At 39.0% G+C, this 20885-nt stretch overlaps 1 protein-coding gene across 2 annotated transcripts in view; it reads left to right on the plus strand.

The window, feature by feature from the left end:
* Window positions 1–9638, plus strand: part of HTT (huntingtin) — an 87308-nt gene extending 77670 nt beyond the window's left edge. For both annotated transcript variants that reach the window (XM_026846638.1, XM_026846639.1), the window contains 6 exons: window positions 531–645; window positions 871–1084; window positions 1237–1342; window positions 2701–2863; window positions 3568–3728; window positions 4666–9638. In XM_026846638.1, coding sequence (XP_026702439.1) covers window positions 531–645; window positions 871–1084; window positions 1237–1342; window positions 2701–2863; window positions 3568–3728; window positions 4666–4879 — 973 coding nt within the window. In that variant the 3' untranslated portion in view covers window positions 4880–9638. The remainder of the gene's footprint in view (window positions 1–530; window positions 646–870; window positions 1085–1236; window positions 1343–2700; window positions 2864–3567; window positions 3729–4665) is intronic.
* The last annotated feature ends 11247 nt before the right edge of the window (window positions 9639–20885 follow it).

A 20885-nucleotide genomic window follows, 5' to 3' on the forward strand; every position in this document is an offset into this window, starting at 1 on the left:
AAAGTGTTGCATGCTTAGGTGCGAACAAAAGGGCTCTTCATGGTTTGCTATTGTCAGTATGTTTTAGAGCAGGCTGTTGTATCAGGCAGGCTTTGGCATTTTCACTGAAAATATCAGCCAATTTTAGGTTTGGTTTACAGAAGTGAAAGGATATTTGAGGGTGAGAAAACTGTTTGATAGCTCAGAATTTTGTCCCTCTGGTAAATTGTGTTCCCTAAACCTTGTTTTTCTGTCAAAAGGCATACTTCTTGAAGTAAGACTTGCAGGATCAGTAGTGAAGCTTACTTCTCCTAAAAAAGTCAGGCAATGATAGCTTGTAATTTTGTTGCTGAAAAATTTCTTGTGTTGCACTGGATTTCCGTGGTAACTAATGCTCCCCTATGGCATCTCAGTGATACTTTGAGTTTAAAAATTGCATAAATTTAATGTGAAAAAATACTTAGTGCTTCTAAGGATTGTTTATATTGTCTGTATTTGTGACCTAGACAACTTTGATGTAAATGAACACTAGTGTTTTTGTTTATTTACAGTTGTGTGAATATCCATAACCAACAGCACATCTTGGTAATGTGTGCAGCTGCTTTCTATTTGATTGAGAATTACCCACTTGATGTAGGGCCTGAATTCTCTGCAGGAATTATACAGGTATGTTGAGGCCTTCAGTCACAGGTGGTCATGTAACCTGAGATCACCACATATCAAGTGAAGTGTTAAAGATAGCTTATTGTGGTGTAGGTATGCTTTTGGGTTTAATTTCATCAGGTTTTCTTAATACCTGATGCAGGTCCATACTAGCTGCAGTGGTATGGAGCTAGAAGATGACCTTAAATACACCTCAAAAACAAGTAATTGGCTCTTTTTCTTTTTCAGATGTGTGGAGTCATGGTGTCTGGAAGTGATGAATCAACACCATCCATTATTTATCATTGTGTCCTGAGAGGATTAGAACGACTCCTTCTTTCGGAACAACTTTCTAGGCTGGATAGTGAATCATTGGTTAAACTGAGTGTCGACAGAGTGAATGTGCAGAGCCCCCATAGAGCAATGGCAGCACTTGGATTAATGCTGACTTGCATGTACACAGGTTATTTACTTTTTTTTTTTATATATACCTTTGATGTGTTAAGAGACTAGCTTACTAACAGTGCTAACTTTATTCATTGTTTTTGTTACCAAGGATAAAAAGGTCTTATTTCAGCATTCACAGTAAACTTGTAACAAATTATTTTGATTTAGGAAAGGAAAAAATCAGCCCCAGTCGTACCACAGATGTAAATCCTGCTGCTCCTGACAGTGAATCTGTGATTGTAGCTATGGAACGAGTATCTGTTCTTTTTGACAGGTAAGAGGATAAAACATTTATAATAGAGCACTGAGAAGGAAATGATTCTGTTTGGCACTGTGTGGTCACTTCTTTTATTTGACAGTTCTAAAACTTAATTAATGATGTTTCTCTGCTTACCATTGCTTAAAGTTGATACTTCTAGTATATACAGTAACACTGATAGAATTGCTGAAGGCAGCACAAATGTACAGGAATGTAAATGGAAAACAGACATGTCTTAACTGATACTGTGTTGCACAAACTGTAATACTTTCTAAATGTATTTCCAGCTCCCTTCAGGTCAAACTCTTAAGTGCTTTTCAGGATGTCTTCTGCGTAATCAAGGATATAAATCCAATTTACGGGAAGTAATCTTTCAAACCACCCTAAGTTTAAACCTTTTTCCTCTTCCCCCACCCAAGCATTGCTCTTTCCAAGGCTGTTAAGTAATTGCAGAGAAAGGGTACAGTAAAACTTCTGTATTCGCATGAAACTCATTTAATGGAAACATTTCAAAACCCCTGTTTTGATCTGACAATCTCAAGCTGTCTTAAGTGAGCATAACATGTTAGATTTTGCATAGTAGTTTGTGGGATAATGGTTTACATTTTTTAAAGTGTTCAGTGGTTTTTCTGTAAAACTCGATGAGGGTTTCACTTCTGCACTCAGAACTAGAGCAGTGTTCGAGTGCTTTTGAAAATATTACTCCTAAGAACTAGCAAAACAAATGTGAATACTGCAAGCAGAAAATAACTCTTGCAGGGAATAATCAGACGATAGTAACCTGATCTTGACACATCAGCAGATGCAGACTTTATTAGGAAGATTTTCCAATCAGTGTTAAGTAAGATTGTCTTTAAGTTGAAGTATCCTTTCCCCTCCTTACAGTGCAGTGCAGCATGCTTTTCCTGTTCAATGTATTGATCATACTGGTCTTGAATAAAAACCACAAATATGTTATGAGTGGAAATGAGTGTTCTGCTTATAAATGGTCTTTGCTCTGATAACTAGGAGTTATTTGCCTGTCCTTTTTTATTGGTGGGGTTTTTTTTCAGCATTCCTATTATTAAATCTTGTCTTTGCAATTCCAGATCTTTGAAAAATGTTGACTATTTTTAAAAAAAGGGCAGCAGGGGGAAGACATGACATCTTTAACAACTTCTAATAGTTTTGATAGTAGACCTCTTTGTTAGAGTAAGTAACACTACACTGTTAGACTAAGATTACATGAAGATTTGGACTCCCGAGTGTTGAAGACTTCTTTGCCTATCTAGAGATGAAAGTAAAATGTTTTTTCTGTTGCCAACTAAATTGGAAAAGAACGAGATATTTACTGGAATTCAATAGTAAAATACATTCTTTTTTCTTATTTTCAGGATCAGAAAGGGATTTCCTTTTGAAGCTAGAGTAGTGGCTCGGATCCTTCCACAATTCCTCGATGATTTTTTCCCCCCACAAGACGTAATGAATAAAGTTATTGGAGAATTTTTATCGAATCAGCAGCCTTACCCGCAATTCATGGCAACAGTAGTTTATAAGGTAGTGTTTATATTTAATTTCTTTCTTAAATGTTTCAGAAGATTTCTAAATAATTGACAGCTCAATTGGAGGGGCAAATATCAATTTTGTTAGATCTAACAAACCAGTTACAGTGATTGTGCTGTATTACCATGAGCTTTGTCTTCTGGGTGACATGGAGGGCTAGAATCACCATGTCACCCGGAAGACAAAACTCACAGCAGTACAGTTCAGTTGCTGATGATGGGGAAATAATTAGAAAATTAAGAGTTGTGTGATCCTGGTGCTCAGACTCTTTAGATCTCAAGGAGCCAGTGTGGGTCATCTGGCCTTGTGAGCTCTGCAGTCAAGCCTCTGTGGACACAGTTGAGCTTCTGGGTATTTTGCTCTTCAGCACCTTCTTACTGGACTCATGCATCACTTGAGAGTGCATATGCACAGCACAATCAATATATAAAAATAGAGACATCAGACAAGTCTTGTATTTCTCTATACTTACTCCAGTTTGGCACAGATGTTGAGTCCAGTTGGATCCTGGCTGACTTTTGCAGAATCTCTTTCTCTAGGCATTGTGTTCATTAATTCTTTAGACGCAGAGTTGTCTCCAGGAATCTGGTTTGTGAACTTCAGAGCTTTGTAGCTGGAGAGAAACTTTACAAGAGAAACTAGATTCTTTCCCATGTTCATCTACCATGTCTTTATTCATGTGCAAAATATTTTTGCAGGTATTCCAGACACTGCACAGCACTGGACAGTCTTCAATGGTCCGTGACTGGGTGATGCTCTCTCTCTCTAATTTCACACAAAGAACACCTGTGGCAATGGCAATGTGGAGTCTTTCCTGTTTTTTTGTCAGTGCTTCCACCAGTCAATGGATTTCAGCAATGTATCCTAAAAAAAAAGAATGTGTGCCATTTCTGGGTAAATACAGTGATTATTCTGTAAAGCACATCAGTAGTCTTGAAAGACAAGAGTACAAGTTTAACTCACACACAAAAAAGCAGATTTACTGCAGTTAGTCGTATATATAATTTTGTGCTATTGGTGCCTCAGGTTTGAGCAGGAAAAAAGAGAACTTCTGAACAGGTTATAAGAACAAAGTTACTTAGGGACTACTCTTTTTTAAGATCTGTTGCTTGTGACTATGAAAGATGATTGGGAAGGTACTTACTTTGAAGGACTTTTTAAAAAGCTTAATTGGATAGCTTTGCAGTGATCTTTAAAAGCTTTGTTCTATATTCCTTCTGCAAGGTAAAATATATTTAAAACAGAAAAATACCAAAAATCTCAAAGAAAATTATCCTGTACATAAAAACTGTATTTTGCAAGTGTGCTCCTGGAGGTGTACTGCAGTAGTAGTGAGTTGTGGCAATGAGATGAGATCAGCCAAACTACATAGGTGCTATCAGTGCTGGTTTTGTTTAAAAACAAACAAAACCCCCAAACAAAGAGAAAAATAACTATTGCATTTCAGAACCAGGCAAAAAAAGTGGTCATATGTCATGTTTGAAACAACCTAATGACTCTTAATCTCAGCAGTGCTCTTCAGCAGTTGTGACTGTGGTGTTGATTTCACTGTTTCTCCAGTGGATAAGGAAAACTACTGCTAGATTAAAAATAACTTCTGGGGATAAACTGTGAAATTAATGAAGAAAGAGGATTTCTGTAGTAGCAGTTTAATTGCTACATAACAGTATTTTGCACTTTAACATTGTTGGTGAACTCAGAAATACACCATTTCATTGGAGAACAGGGTTGGAGAACTGCTATACCAAAAGACAAGCAGCTTCTGTCATGTTATGACCTTAACTTCTATATTTCAGTCTTCCACACATTATCAGCAGAATGGGAAAATCAGAGCAAGTGGATGTTAATATCTTCTGTTTGGTGGCCATAGACTTCTACCGACATCAGATAGATGAAGAATTAGATCGGAGGGCCTTTCAGTCGGTGTTTGAGGTGGTAGCGTCTCCAGGAACCCCATATCATCGCTTATTAACTTGTTTGCAAAATGTCCACAAGGTCACAGCATGCTGAACATCTTGATGTATAATGGAACTGCATGACTAGTGTTGGAATCTGGTATGAATTGTGGGGAATGCAAGATCAAGAAAGTATCTGGGGTTGCATTTGTGGTAAATACGGATCTGTCAGTTTTACTTCCAGAATGTGTGGACAAGTGCTCTGTAGCACTGGAAATCATCTGAAAAGTCTAGTGTAGTTCTTGTTGTTGACACCAGGCACCTGTAAGTGGAAAGAAATATGTCAGTGTTTTTCAAGTGATGTTTGGGACTAACCTGAGACACGCTAACTGTAAAATGTAAGCAAGTACTACATGCTATAAGCAAGTACTACATGCAAGGTGACTGGTATTACTCTTCTTCCTAATGTTCAGCTGAAGCCACCGTGGTGCAGCCGGTAAGAAACTGACAGAAAGACTGTTATTGCAAGCTGCAGTCACTAGAAAACTTCATCATTTTATGTACCTGTATATACTGTTGTGTAGTACAGAATAGAAATCGTTTCTTAATGTCTCTCCCAAACAAGGAAAAGAGAAAATGGCTTTCATGATTTACACTTCCAGCATGTAATTCTTCTCTCTGGACTTTCTGATATTCTGTGGTGTATGTGTTGGTGATATCGGAGACGTAGTGCACATACGTAACCACACATTTTTCTTTTTTCTTCTCAGGATTTAAAATTTGAGTACAGTATATCAGTAAAAGAAATTTTAACTTAAATATTTCTATATAATGTACAGTATGTAAAATTGTAAGATGTGTGGTGCATGAGCTGTGCTGTAATTTGAGATGAACAGAAGCCACGCTACTGAATGTCTTGACATCTGTATTGTCCTCATTTTTTTTTTTCTTGTGCTTGAATTCATGTTCCTTTTGGAAATCCATCTTAATGTACAGATTACATCTTGGTTTGCATCTCATTTTTTTCTTAAAGTTCTTTAAAACTGGAATATGTTGATTAATTTGTCTTTAGAGACTGTACTAAGGAGGCATTCTTGTGATCCACTTTACTGTAGCTTCTTTTGAATTCCTTTATTTTGAGACATAATGGTAAGAGAGGACTAGATACTCTGGAACAGCATTTTGTATACTTAAGAAACTTCTCTTATTTGCTGCAGAGCATTTTAAGGGACAAAAAATGGTGCAAGCTCCCCAGTAGTCAACCACCATTTGACCTTTCCTAACTGAGACCATGGAGTCATCTGGATTCAAACCATTTTCAAGTAAACAAATCTATGCTAGCAGTTAAGAATTAGAAGGCTGCAGTGGTCTACTTTGGGACTGGCTAAGGTGTTAGATTACACAACCTCTTTTATTACCTGTTGTATACATAACGCTTTAGACACAAACACATTACAAATATCCATGAATTTCAGGACACTACACAGGGCCAGATTTAGCTTTTACTCACCACCCAGGGAACCCCACTGATTCCTAAGCATACATGGGGGAATCTAGCGCAGCATTCGTCTTTAGTTGTAGTTGTTATAATTTGTTAATATTAGAGGAATGATACTTTGGTTCTCAGTCACATCCTATATTTAACCTCTCTTCATTTTCTTATCACACCTTTTGGTGACACTTGGAAAAATGAGATAGTGTTGTCAGGAGGAGCATGTACTGTATGTATTTCTGTATATAATGTATATGTTGAAATTATACACGTGACAACATTTAATGTATACAGATGTGTATATTTGTATTTATTAAACCCATGTATTTAAACTACTTCCAATCTAGACCAAAAATTGTTGCTTCTGCCCATAAATTGATTACAAAGGAATTGTCCACTGATGTCACTTCCTTGTAGAAACTGATAGAGGAAACTGATAGTATGGGCAGTAGAAACAACTGTAGATGTTGCTGTATTTAGCTCTCTACAGATCTATCTAGAGCAATTATTTCTGCCCTTAGTTGGGTTACTCTTCTTTCTTGGGCCACAGCACTGTGGTAATTTTTAAAAGAAACTGAACAGGAGTTCAGAAAAAGATTTAATAAAATAGATACTGTTTGAAAGTGCTTGAGTTATATTCAAATTATCTTAATTCTGATGAGACGAATTCAAGGCAGTGAGATATAATGCCCTGTGTTTTCCTTAAGGGTAATATAGATCACTCTCCCTTTTGTAATCACCAATAATCGTTTTGTACTGTAAGCCCACACACCAGTCAGTTTTTGTATGATATATAGTTTAAGTGAAGATATTTTTGTAAGCTATTTTCCAAAATTTAAGACAGATTTTAATATATTTTTTAAGCATCAGGTTAGTCATATTCTCACCATATAACAGTATATGTTGTGTTACAAACTGTTAAATTCTTCATCATTTTAAGCTCCTCATGATTAACACAGAATAGCTGGTTACTTTACCTTGGGATAACGGGAGCCTTCAAGAAACTTTCCAAACCAATTTGGGACTTGCCACAGAGTCTTTCCAACCGGTGACGGAATACATTGAGTTAAGCAGTCAGCACGGCTGGATGAAAAACATCAGGTGTGAACAGACCCCCTTTCCTCAAATGCCTGTTGCTGGCCTTCAAGCAAGTATTTGCATTACCCGTTTCAAGTCAAGCTTTAGAGCTGATGCAGTCAGTTCTAACTTCACACAGATTCACTGGTAGTAATAACTTCATCTTTTTTAATCTCTCTTGGAGATTTGTTGTAGTATACCTCCTGAAACCTGTTGTAAGTGTCTAAAGAAGGGCACCTCCTCTTAGGAAATTCGCGGTGATCTGAAGGGAATGTAACTTTTAAGGGTCTTCCTAGTGTGGAAACATGCTCCAGTGGTGCTTCAAATCTAACACTCAGCTGCAGCACATTTTCCTGTCTACTTCCTAGACATGCTTTCCCCACCCTCACTTCTTTTGAGTGAAATCATATTTAAAATCACTTCTGCCTGCTTCTAGTGACAAGAGCCAAGAGGTATGCGATGGGGACAGTAATAGCAAAACAATGGCCACTAAGAAATACCAATATTGGATTTAGAGAGAAAAAAAAAAAAATCACTTGTCTTTGAGATTGTCTTAAGGCAAATTTTTATTTCACAGAATATTTTTATGTGCTAATTCTGGAAATCAGGCTGTTCAGTTTTTCACTGAGAACAGGGTAGAAATGTGTTTTGAGCTTAAAACTTATATTTGGTGTCCTGGCTAACCAAAGCAAACAGTTTCTTTAATGTGCTTTGCAGTGGAACTGGCTTCTTTACAGCCTTGCAAGACTAGAGGTATGGCATGATGAGGAGCATACTTAAGACAGATTAATGTTTAAAACTTTAGTTACAATTCAGTTGTCAAAGAACCTACTTTACTAAATCTGTAATGTGTCCATCCTTTAAGAACACTGTATGCTAGCCAACTTTTTATAAACAGGTTTTGGGCCAGCTACCCACTGGCCTATTAAAGTTTGATTTCATTTCAGCATGCCCCCTCCCTTGCACTGAATGCAAGAGTGAGGAGTTAGAAATTACAACCCATTGTAATCTAGTTCATATTTGCAAATTTCAAAGTATTTTCTTTACTATTTATGCTCTTTGCCAGTTGAAATTGAATGTGAGTTCATTGAAATCTTCTCTGAAGCCTATATTCAGATGTCATTTCTTGCTTAAAGCATCTGTAGATGATTGTGTATTACTTTTGCTTTGGTAGGAATGCCTTCTCAGCACCAATACATTGCTTGTTTCTTAACCACCAGCAGCATTCCTAAAGCACTGAGTAATGGATGAACAGATTTAGATCAAACGAAGTGGGTAACAAGTGGAAACTTTTGGGTTAAAAGTAATTTGTTGATACTTACTAGATTTGCCTTAAGAGCATTCTGTCTCGCCATTCTCCTTTTTAAATGGCTGTTAACTTTATATAGCAGATAAGGAGGTTGTGTGAAAAACACTGCAAGGACAGTTCTCCAAGAGCAGCAGACCTGGTTTGTCTTAATATTTTTGTGGAGCTGTCATGGCTAAGCATTTATGCTTCCTAAATAAAAGAAATTTTAGGGTATAATGAGCAATAAATATAGCAATAAGCAGTTTAAATAAATTTGGTCATTCAGGATCTTACCTGGTGGTTGGAAGGGATGGGGTGGGAGAAAAAGGGGAACTGATTCAAGTACATTCATTGCATAAAGCAGTTTTTTTCCATGTACAATCCCAACTAAACTTTCTACTAAAGTAGACAATGTCAACTAAGTGACAATGGTAGGTGCTTTGCTCTTGTGCTTTCAAAACACTTTTGGTTATAAGGATACATTTGATGAAAGCTATAAAAGAGCAAAGTACTTTGGTAGTTTTTAGGTAGCTTAAGAATTTTAAAGTGAAAGCAGGCTGCTGTAAGAACTAGAGTAAGCAATGTAGCAAAATTTTGGGAAAGTCCAGTATGCTAATTTTACTTAATACTGAGATTTCAGGTGAACTCTTTGTGCATGCTACCTTAAAGTATCCATTGAAAATCTTGAGAATCCCACAGTCATACCCAGGAGAGCTTCTATCTTAAGTCAAGTTTAAGCTGTATTCAAGTTAACTGGGTATAAATGCTGCAGAGCATTTGTGAAGCATGCGCTGCTTTTTGTTCCGTGCATTTTGTGTGAGCTTCTCATTCCCATCAGTCTGTGTATACATACCGTTAAGTTGGATCAACCTGACTACGGATAAGGTAACACACCCTGCGGTGTTGTCTTGTACAGTTTGAGGGCAATGATGAGCAAAAGCTTGGAGCCTCAACCCCAAAAGCAATTGTACTCAAAGGAAAAGAAGAGAGTATAATTTTAGATGTATGTTTAAGTTTTAAAAAAAATTGCTGAAAATACTGCACATTGAAACTAAAAGAGAAAATAAAATATAACTATTACTGTAAGTGATTTTTCTGTTTTTTTAAAAAAGGTCTTGATGCATTTTTACTATAGTTTTTTCTTCTCAGTATCTCGTCTTTACAGCAGCTATCAAATATGGGGTGTTTTAAAAATTTGCAAGAATACTTGAACTCTCTGCAAATATAGGTACACTTCACAATCACAGTGCTGTTTGCAATTAACAAAGAAGTATCACAGTTGAGCTTTTAATTGTATCTAATAGTCATGCTTGCCAAAATGTCTCTGGGATTCTAGATGAGATCAGAAAACAAAAAATTTAAGTGTACAGCTGTATTTGTGAATGAGGGTGTATTTATCTGCAGCAGTCCTGAGGGGGGATAATGTTACACAGGAGAAGAAATGGTTTAACTTGCCTAAGCTTAGTTTCCCAGCTGTTAGGCTTGCATCTTAAAAGAAATTTCTGGGTGGTCCTGCTGCTGAACACTGGAGGATGTCTTGCAGTACTTGACTGCTCAGAGACATCTTGTTTTGATTAACTTTGCAGCACTTGGCTGTTCTCTGGAAATTCTGGAGTAATCTTTAAAGTATTAGCTTAACGCAGAAAGCACGTGCTGGTTTCATTCTCAGTCAAAATAATTTTTTTACGTTTTGTTTATCCTCATCAGCGTTAGTAGCAAATGATCAGCCACTCTTGTCACCTTTTAGTTTAGCTGTGGAGCCAAGGAACAGAACTGCACTGTGGTAAGTTTCTTTGTCTTCAGAGTTGAAGACTTCTATGAATAATAAAGTCTTCATCTTTTTGTCATTCAGAATACCCATTTAGTTTTTGGAAGGATTATCCCTAAAGATGAATTGCCAACCATGAGGAGATGAAAAATTTCATTTTAGAAGACTTTTAACTTTAAAAAAAAAAAAAAAATTAAAACTTTTTGACTTTTTAACTTTTCTACTTTCCCCACTGCCTCTCCTCTCCCATATAGGTATTGTTTTGATTGTTCTTTTTAGTTAGGGCAGCTGTAAGAGTACTGTAGCAATCATTTTGGAATTGGCTTAGTTCCACCCCAGTTACAAGACAAAAAGCTTTGATTGCTTGTAGAATTACACTGTAATTATACCATAAGTTTTGCATAACTGTTTGAAGAGATGAAAAGATTTGTAACTTGCAGGTTTGTTAAAAAGTTGGAAGTAGGAACATGAAAAAGTTTATACAGTATATAGAATATCTTCTGAGCCAAACCTGCTCTTCTATTGCAGTCATAATTCTACCTTAATTTTGTTTCTGTTCTTTCCCATGGCTATACATCCAAGTATGGCAGAGTAATCCTCACCCCAGGTGCTGTTTTCATATCCTTCGAACTGCAAATGTCGTGGGTAGATTTTGATCAAGTGCAACCTGATTGTTTTACCTCATTATTTACATTTTGGAGTACTTTCAGCTAGGCTGCAGTGTTTGGGCTCCAAGCAAAATGTGTCCCTAAGGGTTGGGTTTGACCATGCCCCAGATGTCTGCAGAGTTGTAAGCCAGGTTAAATCAGACCATTTAAACAGTATTTTTTTTGCTAATCTAGCTCATCTTGAATGATGTGTACTGTAAATCTTCAAATCAGTGTTCCCCACACTTGAAATAATGTCCCCAAATGAGAATCTTAAATATGTCTCTTCTGCCCCTTTCCCACCTTGAGAAAGAGACACTAAGTGTGTTTTCATCCCTGTTTTGCTGTTAAATGGCTCTAGGATTGAAGTTATCTGTCTTGTCATCCAATTGGAAATGCAATTGTAAAGCTTCCTAACTTCACTTTTCTTGATATGTCTTGTTAATGTTGACATTTCAAATACCACCTTTGGCATTTGATTTAACATCTATGAAAATAACACAGCTCACCTTTTAATTTTTGTTTCAGGCAAGTTTGGGCAGATATTACTTCAATTATACTTTGTTCATACTCATTTTTCTTTGCTTTCATAACTGCTTCAAACTAACACTTTTAAACGAACACTGGGTACTGGAGAGCTGGGAGGTATTTTTAAGTGCTTTCGAGGCATCTGATCCTTGCATCTCTCAGCAATGTGGTTTAAGCTCATTCCTCCTCCTCCTGCCTTCTTCACTCGCTCTGACCCCTAGAATAAATATTTCACCTGCCGAATGCTTTAAAATAAAAGTTGTATGTCATCAATAGATTGCTATGTGGCTAATTAACAGAAGATGAGACTGAGGGATCCAAAGTACCTGGAGTTTATGAATGAATTTGGGTCCTAAAGAAGTGAATGTTAAGGGGACTGAATAAATCTGCAATTTTTAATACTTAAACATTATCTTATGAACAACTGTCTTAGGTTATCTTCATCAGTACCAAAATCAACTGCTTTCACAAGTGACATTTCTATCTGTACTTTTGCTTCTATACTGCTTTTGTGGTTCTACCTATGCTCACTTAAGCAACATATTTATATACTGCAGAGTTACTTAAATGTGAGCTTGTGGATAATACCTGTTTCCATTGCAGTGTGATCTGATAATACTAAAAAATGTGAGAAACATGATCTGGCAGCTGGGAAACCTGCAGGCAGCATTAACAGTAAAAGTGAAAGAAACCTGCTGCTTCAGAAAACATTATCTGGGACCAAGTTACATTATCAAAGGTAAAACAGAGGCTTATATTATGCTGACAGGTTGATTTTTCCACTTCTACCAATTGCCTATTGTGGGGTTTGAGAATATCCCTACATGGGGAATATACAGCAAATCTGGTCTGATTTGAGTTGTCTCAGATGACTGGATTAAGCAAATCTATGTTTCTTAGCTCCATAAAAATCCAAACTGCATATTATACCTTTGAAATGAGTATGAATCTGGTGGTGATGATGAAGTGTTGTAGTTACAATTACTGTGTTGCAGTTGAAAAGATTGCTAGACCATATGTACTGGTGAAAGTATGAGGAACTCAGTTTGTTGCAGTGAGATTTATAGTGCTTAAAGTTCCTTTGCATTTTTGCTGATGGGTTAAATATCATGAAAGTGGTTATTAATTATTAACTTCTTAGTGAGGTCTGACTCTCCTTTGTGTACTGCTTTTGTTCTTGCTTTGACTGCATTAACTCTAGCTGGAACATAAATGCCAATCCCAAATTAATGATGATTAAACTGCATTGTTCTCTGTAGCTTGATTACATGAAAAAAATATCTCAGAACAGGAGAGCAGATTTGATTATTATTTCACGTGTGCTCAGTCAGGCTTTACTGGCTATAAAATCTCATGTAGACAGAATAACTTTGGAAGCTGAGTGCCATAAACAAGAATTTCTCTTCAAAATATGTAATTTAGCAGTAGTTTCAAAGCCTGTCACGAAAGGTGGGCATTCATTCAAAAGAAAATGATCAAGAGTTGACATCTTAGCATGAGTCAAAAAGAGTTAGTGAGGAGGGTTGTCTGACACATGTTTTGGGGTTTTTTTTCCTTATGTTTTTCTGCTCTAAAGCTCCTGGAAATGATGTGGGAAGCAATGATAGGATTCTGTGCAGCAGCCCCATGTGCTATGTATGAGTAAAAGACCTTTTTTTCTTTTGATGGCCAGTTATGGGCAGGGAAAAAATATCAATGTTTATTTAAAAAAATAATCCCAGCCACAAGCAATTGGATGGTTCCACTGCTGTCTGTTGCATATTATTACCTTTTTTTTGTGCAGCCTTCATGTGGGTCTATATGGTCAAGGCAGTTTGTGAGCCTTGAATATAACTTATCCCTTGAGACCAAACAGCTAGGGTATAGCCAGGGCCAGAGAGGCATCTATGACACTTTCAAGGACATTGTAGGACAGCTTCTGAGAAAGGGTCTGAGAGCCTTCGAGGTGCAGAGAGGGCAGGAAATGGCTTCATATAATGTGGCTGCAAGGTACAGCCCAGGGACAAAGGAATGATAGGAAGCATTATCTTCTTAGTCTTCATCTTCAATGGCTGTGTCCAGGTTATGCCTGAAAATGTTTCCTGCCTGTTGTTAAATGTTCGAGAGGATTTTTCCAGTTTGCTTCCAGCTTTTTGCATTTTCCCTGTCTCCATGGGTGTTCACAGAACAGCAAGGAGAGGAAACACATATTCAGTGAGCTGTGATGACAAGATGAAGGAAGGTTGTAGAACTTGAAACTGCTTCTTAGTAGTGTTTTTCACCCTCATAATTAGACTTTAACTTGAGTGTGCCTTTATATTTGATTATAAGAAGAATAAGTACTTTGTTTGTTCTTTGAACTACCATTTTCCCTGAAAATTACTACACCAGAGTCAGCCAGAACTATCTTTCTTCTTTATATACTGGTGTTTTTAATCTAGCTAAGGAAAGCAAGTATGGGTTGTTTTTCTCTTCTGACAATCAAAAAAAGTAAAAATTTTTCTGCTTTTTCTAGTTACAGTTGCACCTCCTCATATTGCTGCATTTTTCTCTAGTGACAACCTGATGTTTTAAATTTTCACAGGTAATATCCTTGCATTATTTTGATTCCTGATCACATCCCAGAAAGTACCAGTGTTCAACATAGGCAACATTAAGATTTATCAGTCATCAGTTGTTTCTGCTTTTGTAAACTGACCTCTTGATATAATGATTTAAAAAAGCAAACAAAAAAACCCAAACAAAAACAGAGCTTGACAGGAGATCAGATGTAAAAACTTAGTATTGCACATCTTATTCCTAAATATTTAAATGTTGGGCAGTGCTTAGCAGTCCTGGTGTCAGGGAAATCATTAGGAAAAGGGTTTTGGCAGGATGAAAATGTCTCCTGCCCGAAATGCTTTTTGGGAAAGGAATAGTTTCTTATTTGTGTGGTATGATTTGGTCTTGTCCAGTTGTTGAGCTTTTAATATTTCAGCCCTATGTACACACAGTCATACTAGGGCTGAATACAGCCCTGAGAATTGCCTTATCCATTCAGCACTGTCTCTTTGCTCTTCCTTTGAAGCATGTATGTCATTTAGGCTCATGTTTCATTTGTTCACCAGATCCCCCAGGTCTTTTTCTGCAAAACTGCTTTCCAGCCAGTCAGGCCCAGCATATATCAGTGCATGGGATTATTCCTCCTCAGGTGCACAACTTCCACTTGTTGAACTTCAGGAGGTACCTGTTAACCCATTTCTCCAGCCTGTTGAGGTCCCACTGGATGGCATCACACTCATCTGGTGCATCAGCCACCCTTCCAGTTTTGTATCCTCTGCAAACTTACTGAGGTGCATTCTGCCCCATCATCTGGGTCATTAATTAAAATGTTGAGCAGTACTGGGCATGGTATTAACCCCTGGGTATTCTCTGTGTGACTGCAGTCTACTTCATGACTCTGATCACAACCCTTGGCACTCAATGGTTTAGCCAGTTTCCAATGCACCTCATCACTGCCCCTACTTAATCAGTTTGTCTGTGAGGCTGTTATAGGGGGCAGTGTCTCAAGCCTTGATAAAGTCAAGATAAACAAGTTGCACTTCCCTCCCTTTGTCCACTGACCTAGTCCTTTCATCAAAGAAAGCTCTTGGCTCTGTCAGGTACGATTACCCTTTTCTAAATCCATACTGATTACTGCCAATCACCGTCTTGTCCTTAATATGTTTGGAAATGGTTTCCAGAATTATTTGCTTCATCACCTTCCCAGGGATAAAGGTAAGGCTAAGCCTGTAGTTCCCCAAATCCTCCTCCTTGAAGACAAAAGTGATGCTTGCCTCAGGAGCCCTCCTCTGATTGCCACAGCCTCTCAACCACATCAGCCAGTTCCCTCAACACCTGTGAATGCATCCCATCACATCCTGTGGACTGCTGTATGTCCCTTTGGTTTAAGTGTTCCCCAGTTTGATCCTTGTGCATTGAGGGTGAACCTTTATTGCTCTAGACCTTCCCATGGGTGGGACTGGGATTCCTGGAAGCAAGTTTTACCAGTGACGGTAAAAGGTGGTGAAGACATAAAATACCAGAGCCGTTTCCATGTCCTTTGTCACATCACCCCATTCCTTTGATCCCTTGCCCCATACAGCAGTGAGCACACATTTTTCCCTTGTCTGCCTTTTGCTGCCGATATACTTCTAGAAGCCCTTCTTGCCCTTCATATCCCTCACCAGGTACAGCTCCAGGTGGGGATTAGCTTTCCTAAGCCCATCCCTGCATGCTTGGTCAGGATGGCTACAACTGCGTCTAAAACAATGTTTGTGAATCTGTATGTTATGACGTTAGGGCAAACCATGCTGAAAGCAAGCAAAAGGAGAGGTTTTTTTCACTTAGCAAGTAGTTAAGCTGAAGAACTTGCCAAAATTGGGGATATTTGGATGCTAAAGGTTTAGGTGTCTTCAAAAGGGACTAGACAACATCAGAGAGTGCAGTATTAAGGATTATTAAACACATAGGAAGCACATCTGCCTTGAGAAGTCTCTGAACAACACCAGGCTACAGCATTAGTGAAAGGGAATTTAAAGAATAATTTTTTCAGGACAATGTTCTGGTGTAAGACTTTTTCTGGAAACTTGTATAAAGGAAAATAGATGAAATTTTTATGGCTATACCTGGATTCATGCCTAAGTTCAAAATCTGCTGTTTGTCCCATGACCAAAAGCTATCAAGGATCCAGAGGGCAATGTAAGTGTTCCACATATGTGCTGACATAATACTTCTGGATAATGTGATGAGACATCTTTTTCTTCTGGTCGCAATCCTCTGGTCTTCCATCATGTGAGAACTTTGGATCTGAAAAAAAATTCTGGAGACCAACTGCAATGCAAATTAGCATATGTCAAAACAAATATATTTAAAATTTAAAAAAAAGGGGGGGGTATTATCACGAATGTTCAAATATATTTTTCTGTCAGCTGACTGAAGTGATGTTTAAATAATTTTGCAATGTCAGTCCTTCTCCACCAAATTTGGTGCTTTATTGGACATGAGCTTTGGTTTTCATTTTTCTTTCAAAAGTGTGCTTTTATTATAATTTTAGTACCTAACAAGGAGGCTGAAAACATAGTAACATAATAATATAGTTTTCTATAGTAACTTGAAACGCAACCCAGCTCCCCAGCACAGCCCAGGCACGGCCCCCACGGTAAAGGTGAGCTCTGTGTGCTGCTGCTGCCCGCGGTGCCCACCAGCCACACGGACTTCCCATCCGCGCAGAGGTCTGCTCCGCGCTGGGGCCGCTGCCTTTCAGGCGTGGGGAGGGAGAGGCTGTCGGAGGACTATTGGTGGCCGATAAAAGCCTGAATTCACAGCCAGGTTCTGAAGTGATCTCTTCCCGAGGCAAAGGCTTTTGTAGCTTTCTCACTTAACTTTGAGCACTCCTGCCTTTCCTCTTGCGTGGTTTAGCTTTGACTTTCTTCTCCTTATCTGTCACTAGAGAGTAATTGTCCCTTTCATAAGGACCTTGCTTTAACCTTGAACAGCAGTTCCTGTGGCACCCGATGTGCATTATGAACTATATATACTGATGAAAGAGTGAGGTACAGTCCTAATGTCTTCCTTGATGTTTTCATTTTTAATCTGTTTCAAGGAGTCCTTTCAGACAGGACATGAAAGCTTTCCCAATTATTACAAAACTCCTTGTGAAATGTTTTTATTTGAAATACAGACTTATATTTAGCATAGTAGGAAAAAAACGCAGTTTTAGCTGACTGAAGCAGCAATATCCGAGCTGTTAACAGTTGCTGTTGTCTGTCCTTTCGTCTGGATCTAAATATGAAACAGGTATGTCATTATGTGTAAAGAGCCTTTAATTCTGAGAGATACCCACGTACATACTTCACTGGGGTTTCTGCAATATGTGGTATCCTGCAGGCATTTTTATGACAGTACTCTGACAAGGAGTGCTGCAACAGGATTATATGCTGGAGTGGGAGTTAACTCTTATTTCAGGACATGGTTGAGGAGAGTCAAAGGACTAAAACTGAGGAATTGTTCCACAGCAGGTACCCTCCTGTGCTTGCACCCAGTGGCAGATGAACAGGCTGTGGCAAGCGAATGCAACCAGAAATTAAGAACTGCTCTGTGAATGGAGGGCATGGTGAGGGCTCCTAGGCTTTCTGTCTCAGCTGGACTTGTAGGAAAATAAACTGTGCAGAAACAGCTTTATTCAGCTCACAGAAGGACAGCTGCAAAACTGCCAAACATGCAGAAAAAGGAAAAGCAAAAAAAGAGTAAATGTGTTAAGAGTAATGAGCAACACACATTCTCTAGCAGGATTAGGATGGGAACAGGAACAGACCTGCCAAGCTAAGGTAAAATCCTATTTCTGAAAAATGAAGGGAAAAGAAAAATTCCTCTAATGAGGTTTGATAGGAAAAGTATTGACAAGTATTACCAAGAATCAGGAAACATATGGCCAAGCTGTGCAACATGGTTGATATTCACAAATCTTCAAAGATTAACTCAGCAGTGATTAACAGGAATAAAAACTTGCACAAAAAGCTGGAGGGTACTTGAACTTCTTGTTAGCTCAATAATGTCTGTGATCATGGCTGATGGTGTTTGTACAATCATAACCTGGGCAGATGTGAGCCCAGGGATCATAGCAAGTGCTGCCCTTGTGGGATCAAGGCCAGGGTAGGAGGTCCCAGTGTGGAGCAGAGTGTGTTAGCTTTGTCCCATTATTGTACTAATGCAGTTGTTTGCTGTTTTGGTGGGTTATAGGCACAGTAAACTTTCTTCTGTCCAGAATATCATAGAGCCATAGAATGGTTTGGGTTGGAAGGGACCTTAAAGATCATTTCGTTCCAACTCCCCTGCTGTGGGCAGGGACACCTTCCACTAACCCAGGTTGCTCAAAGCCCCGTCCAACCTGGCCTTGAGCACTGCCAGGGAGGGGGCAGCCACAGCTTCTCTGGGCAACCTGTGCCAGGGTCTCACCACCCTCACAGTGAAGAATTTCTTCCTTACATCGGATCTAAATCTACCTTCTTTCAGTTTTAAACTGTTAACCCCCATCTTATCACTTTGCTCCCTGATAACGAGTCCCTCCCCACCTTTCCTGTAGCCCCCTTTAAGTACTGGAAGGCTGCTGTAAGGTCTCCCTGGAGCCTTCTCTTCTCCAGGCTGAACAACCCCAACTCTCTCAGCCTGTCCTCATAGGTGCTCCAGCCCCCTGACGATCTTCATGGCTTCCTCTGGACCCACTCAAGTGTAGATGCTCCTGTCCATCACCCACAGCCTGCAGGACATATGTGAAACTTCTGGAAAGGAAGTATGCAAGCAAAGAAAATTTGAGCTACCTCTGAGACGTAATGAAAAGCACTTTGAAAATTGCACCTGTTTGTGCAAGGGCAAGACACAAAGATGCAAAGAGGAAAAGATGCAATGAGAAAAGTCAGGAGACAAACACAGGGAGATGGAAAGCACTGCGTTGAGACACAAGTGGTGACTCGGAGAATGAGATTTTACAGGTATGACTAGCACAAAGCAGCAAAAATTATTTGTGAAGTGCAGAGCAGCTGGGGTAAAGAAGCACTGTTTCCACAAACAGCAGTTGGCAGGGATGCAGTGATGAGCATGTGGGGCTGCAGAGACTTCCTCAACCTGATGTGAGAGAAGAGAATCTTGCAGCAAGCCAAGCCAAATGAAAATCAAATGACAGCATGATTGTAGTATGGTAAGGACAAAGTAAGCAGCACACAACCTGTTCTGGAAATCAAGTATGCTAGCCTTGCAGGTCATGCAGAAAACACAGGGCTACCTAAGGCACGTAAAAGTAGAAACCTACCCATATTAAACTGTGGACAAATTGTGTTAATAATACATATCCAAACAAAACAAATAATTCATAGAACAGGGAAAATAGCATCATGCATTCACTAGTTTCATGACTGAACTTCCTTCAGTCATCCCCCACGGGATGCGATAGCTGTACTTGGTTACCAAAAAATAAATGCAAAGGGAAGGAAGCAGCACAGGAAAACCGAAATACAGCCACTGCATTTGGAGGGCACAGAGGTGAAGGTAGAAGTAGAGAATGGGGTTTTATGCAAGTTCTCCAGGGAACCTAAGAACTTTCCCATGAAAAGCCTTCTTGACCTGAGGCCAAAGGCTTCAACAAAGAAGAGACTTCTGCTCCTGATACTAACTTTTTTTTTTTTTCTTCCCTGAAGAAAAAAAGGACTAGTGAGTGATCTAAGATTAAAGGTGCAGTGTTGCAATTTTGGGGCATTATGTCAGTTGTGAGAGATCAGACTGTGAATTAGAAAATAAAAAAGTAAATTCAGAGGCATTACTAGAAACCCCATTATTAGAAAGCCCAGAAATAACCCTTTGTAAACCCATGAATATTTGCCAAGCAAAAGAAATTCCCCAGTGCATATGAAAAAAGAGACAGCAGGCAGTGCTCTGAGCATGATAAAAAATTAAAACCGTTACAAGACAGAGACCTGGGGTAGTATGTCATGCAGAGCTAAAATGCTGATCCCCAGGGAGCTGCAATGCAAGCTAAGCAGCAGCCTAATTCTGGGGGGAGAAAAAGAGGTATAATGTGCAACAGATTTTGTCATTTTGCTGCAGGTGTGCAGTGTGGGCCAGGAGAGCAGGGCTGGCATGGAGGATTCCTCCTCAGGGGGAGCTGATGCTGCTGCAGCAGGAGATCATCAGCCTGAAAGGAAAATTGGACTCTTGTGGAGTTGGATGCTGTGTGCAAGCCAGTGTGAAGCTAGCAGTACCAAAATGAGATTCACAGTCAGGAGAAGGTAAACAGATGAAATTCAGGGTTAGAGTTGTACATTTATCCCTGCAGAGGGAAGATAGGAACCAAGCACATGTAACGAGGAAAGTTAGAGTTTGTAGCATATGCTTGCCTAGGGTGTTAAAAGACTGTATGTCATCCTCCTGAATTGATGGGAGCAAAACGATGTTTGAGGGGGATGTCTGAGGAGAAAGGAGATCGCTCAGCAAGGCAGCAAAAAGTATTGAGAGATCCCAGTTTTGCTATAGTTTTCCCAGAGGCTGAAAGACGTGGTCAGACGACTCCCTGCTATGGAAAGTGCTCAGAGCTGAGGGAGTATGACCTGAGCACAGTGGGGCAAATACAGCACTTCAGTCTGTGGTTCCAGCCAAAAGAGTTTCTGGGTTTTTTTTCTTTTATATATATATAGATATATAGATATGTAAAACAGCCTCACTGCCATTGGATTATCACTATAGGCATCCCTATAGAGATACTACCATCAGCTCATGCCTATATATGTGTTGACATAAGCCATTGATAATTTTAGTCATTCTTTCCCCCCCCCC

The sequence above is a fragment of the Athene cunicularia genome (assembly GCF_003259725.1).
Source record: "Athene cunicularia isolate RWA chromosome 4 unlocalized genomic scaffold, athCun1 chr4_part1, whole genome shotgun sequence".
NCBI classification, from domain to species: domain Eukaryota; kingdom Metazoa; phylum Chordata; class Aves; order Strigiformes; family Strigidae; genus Athene; species Athene cunicularia.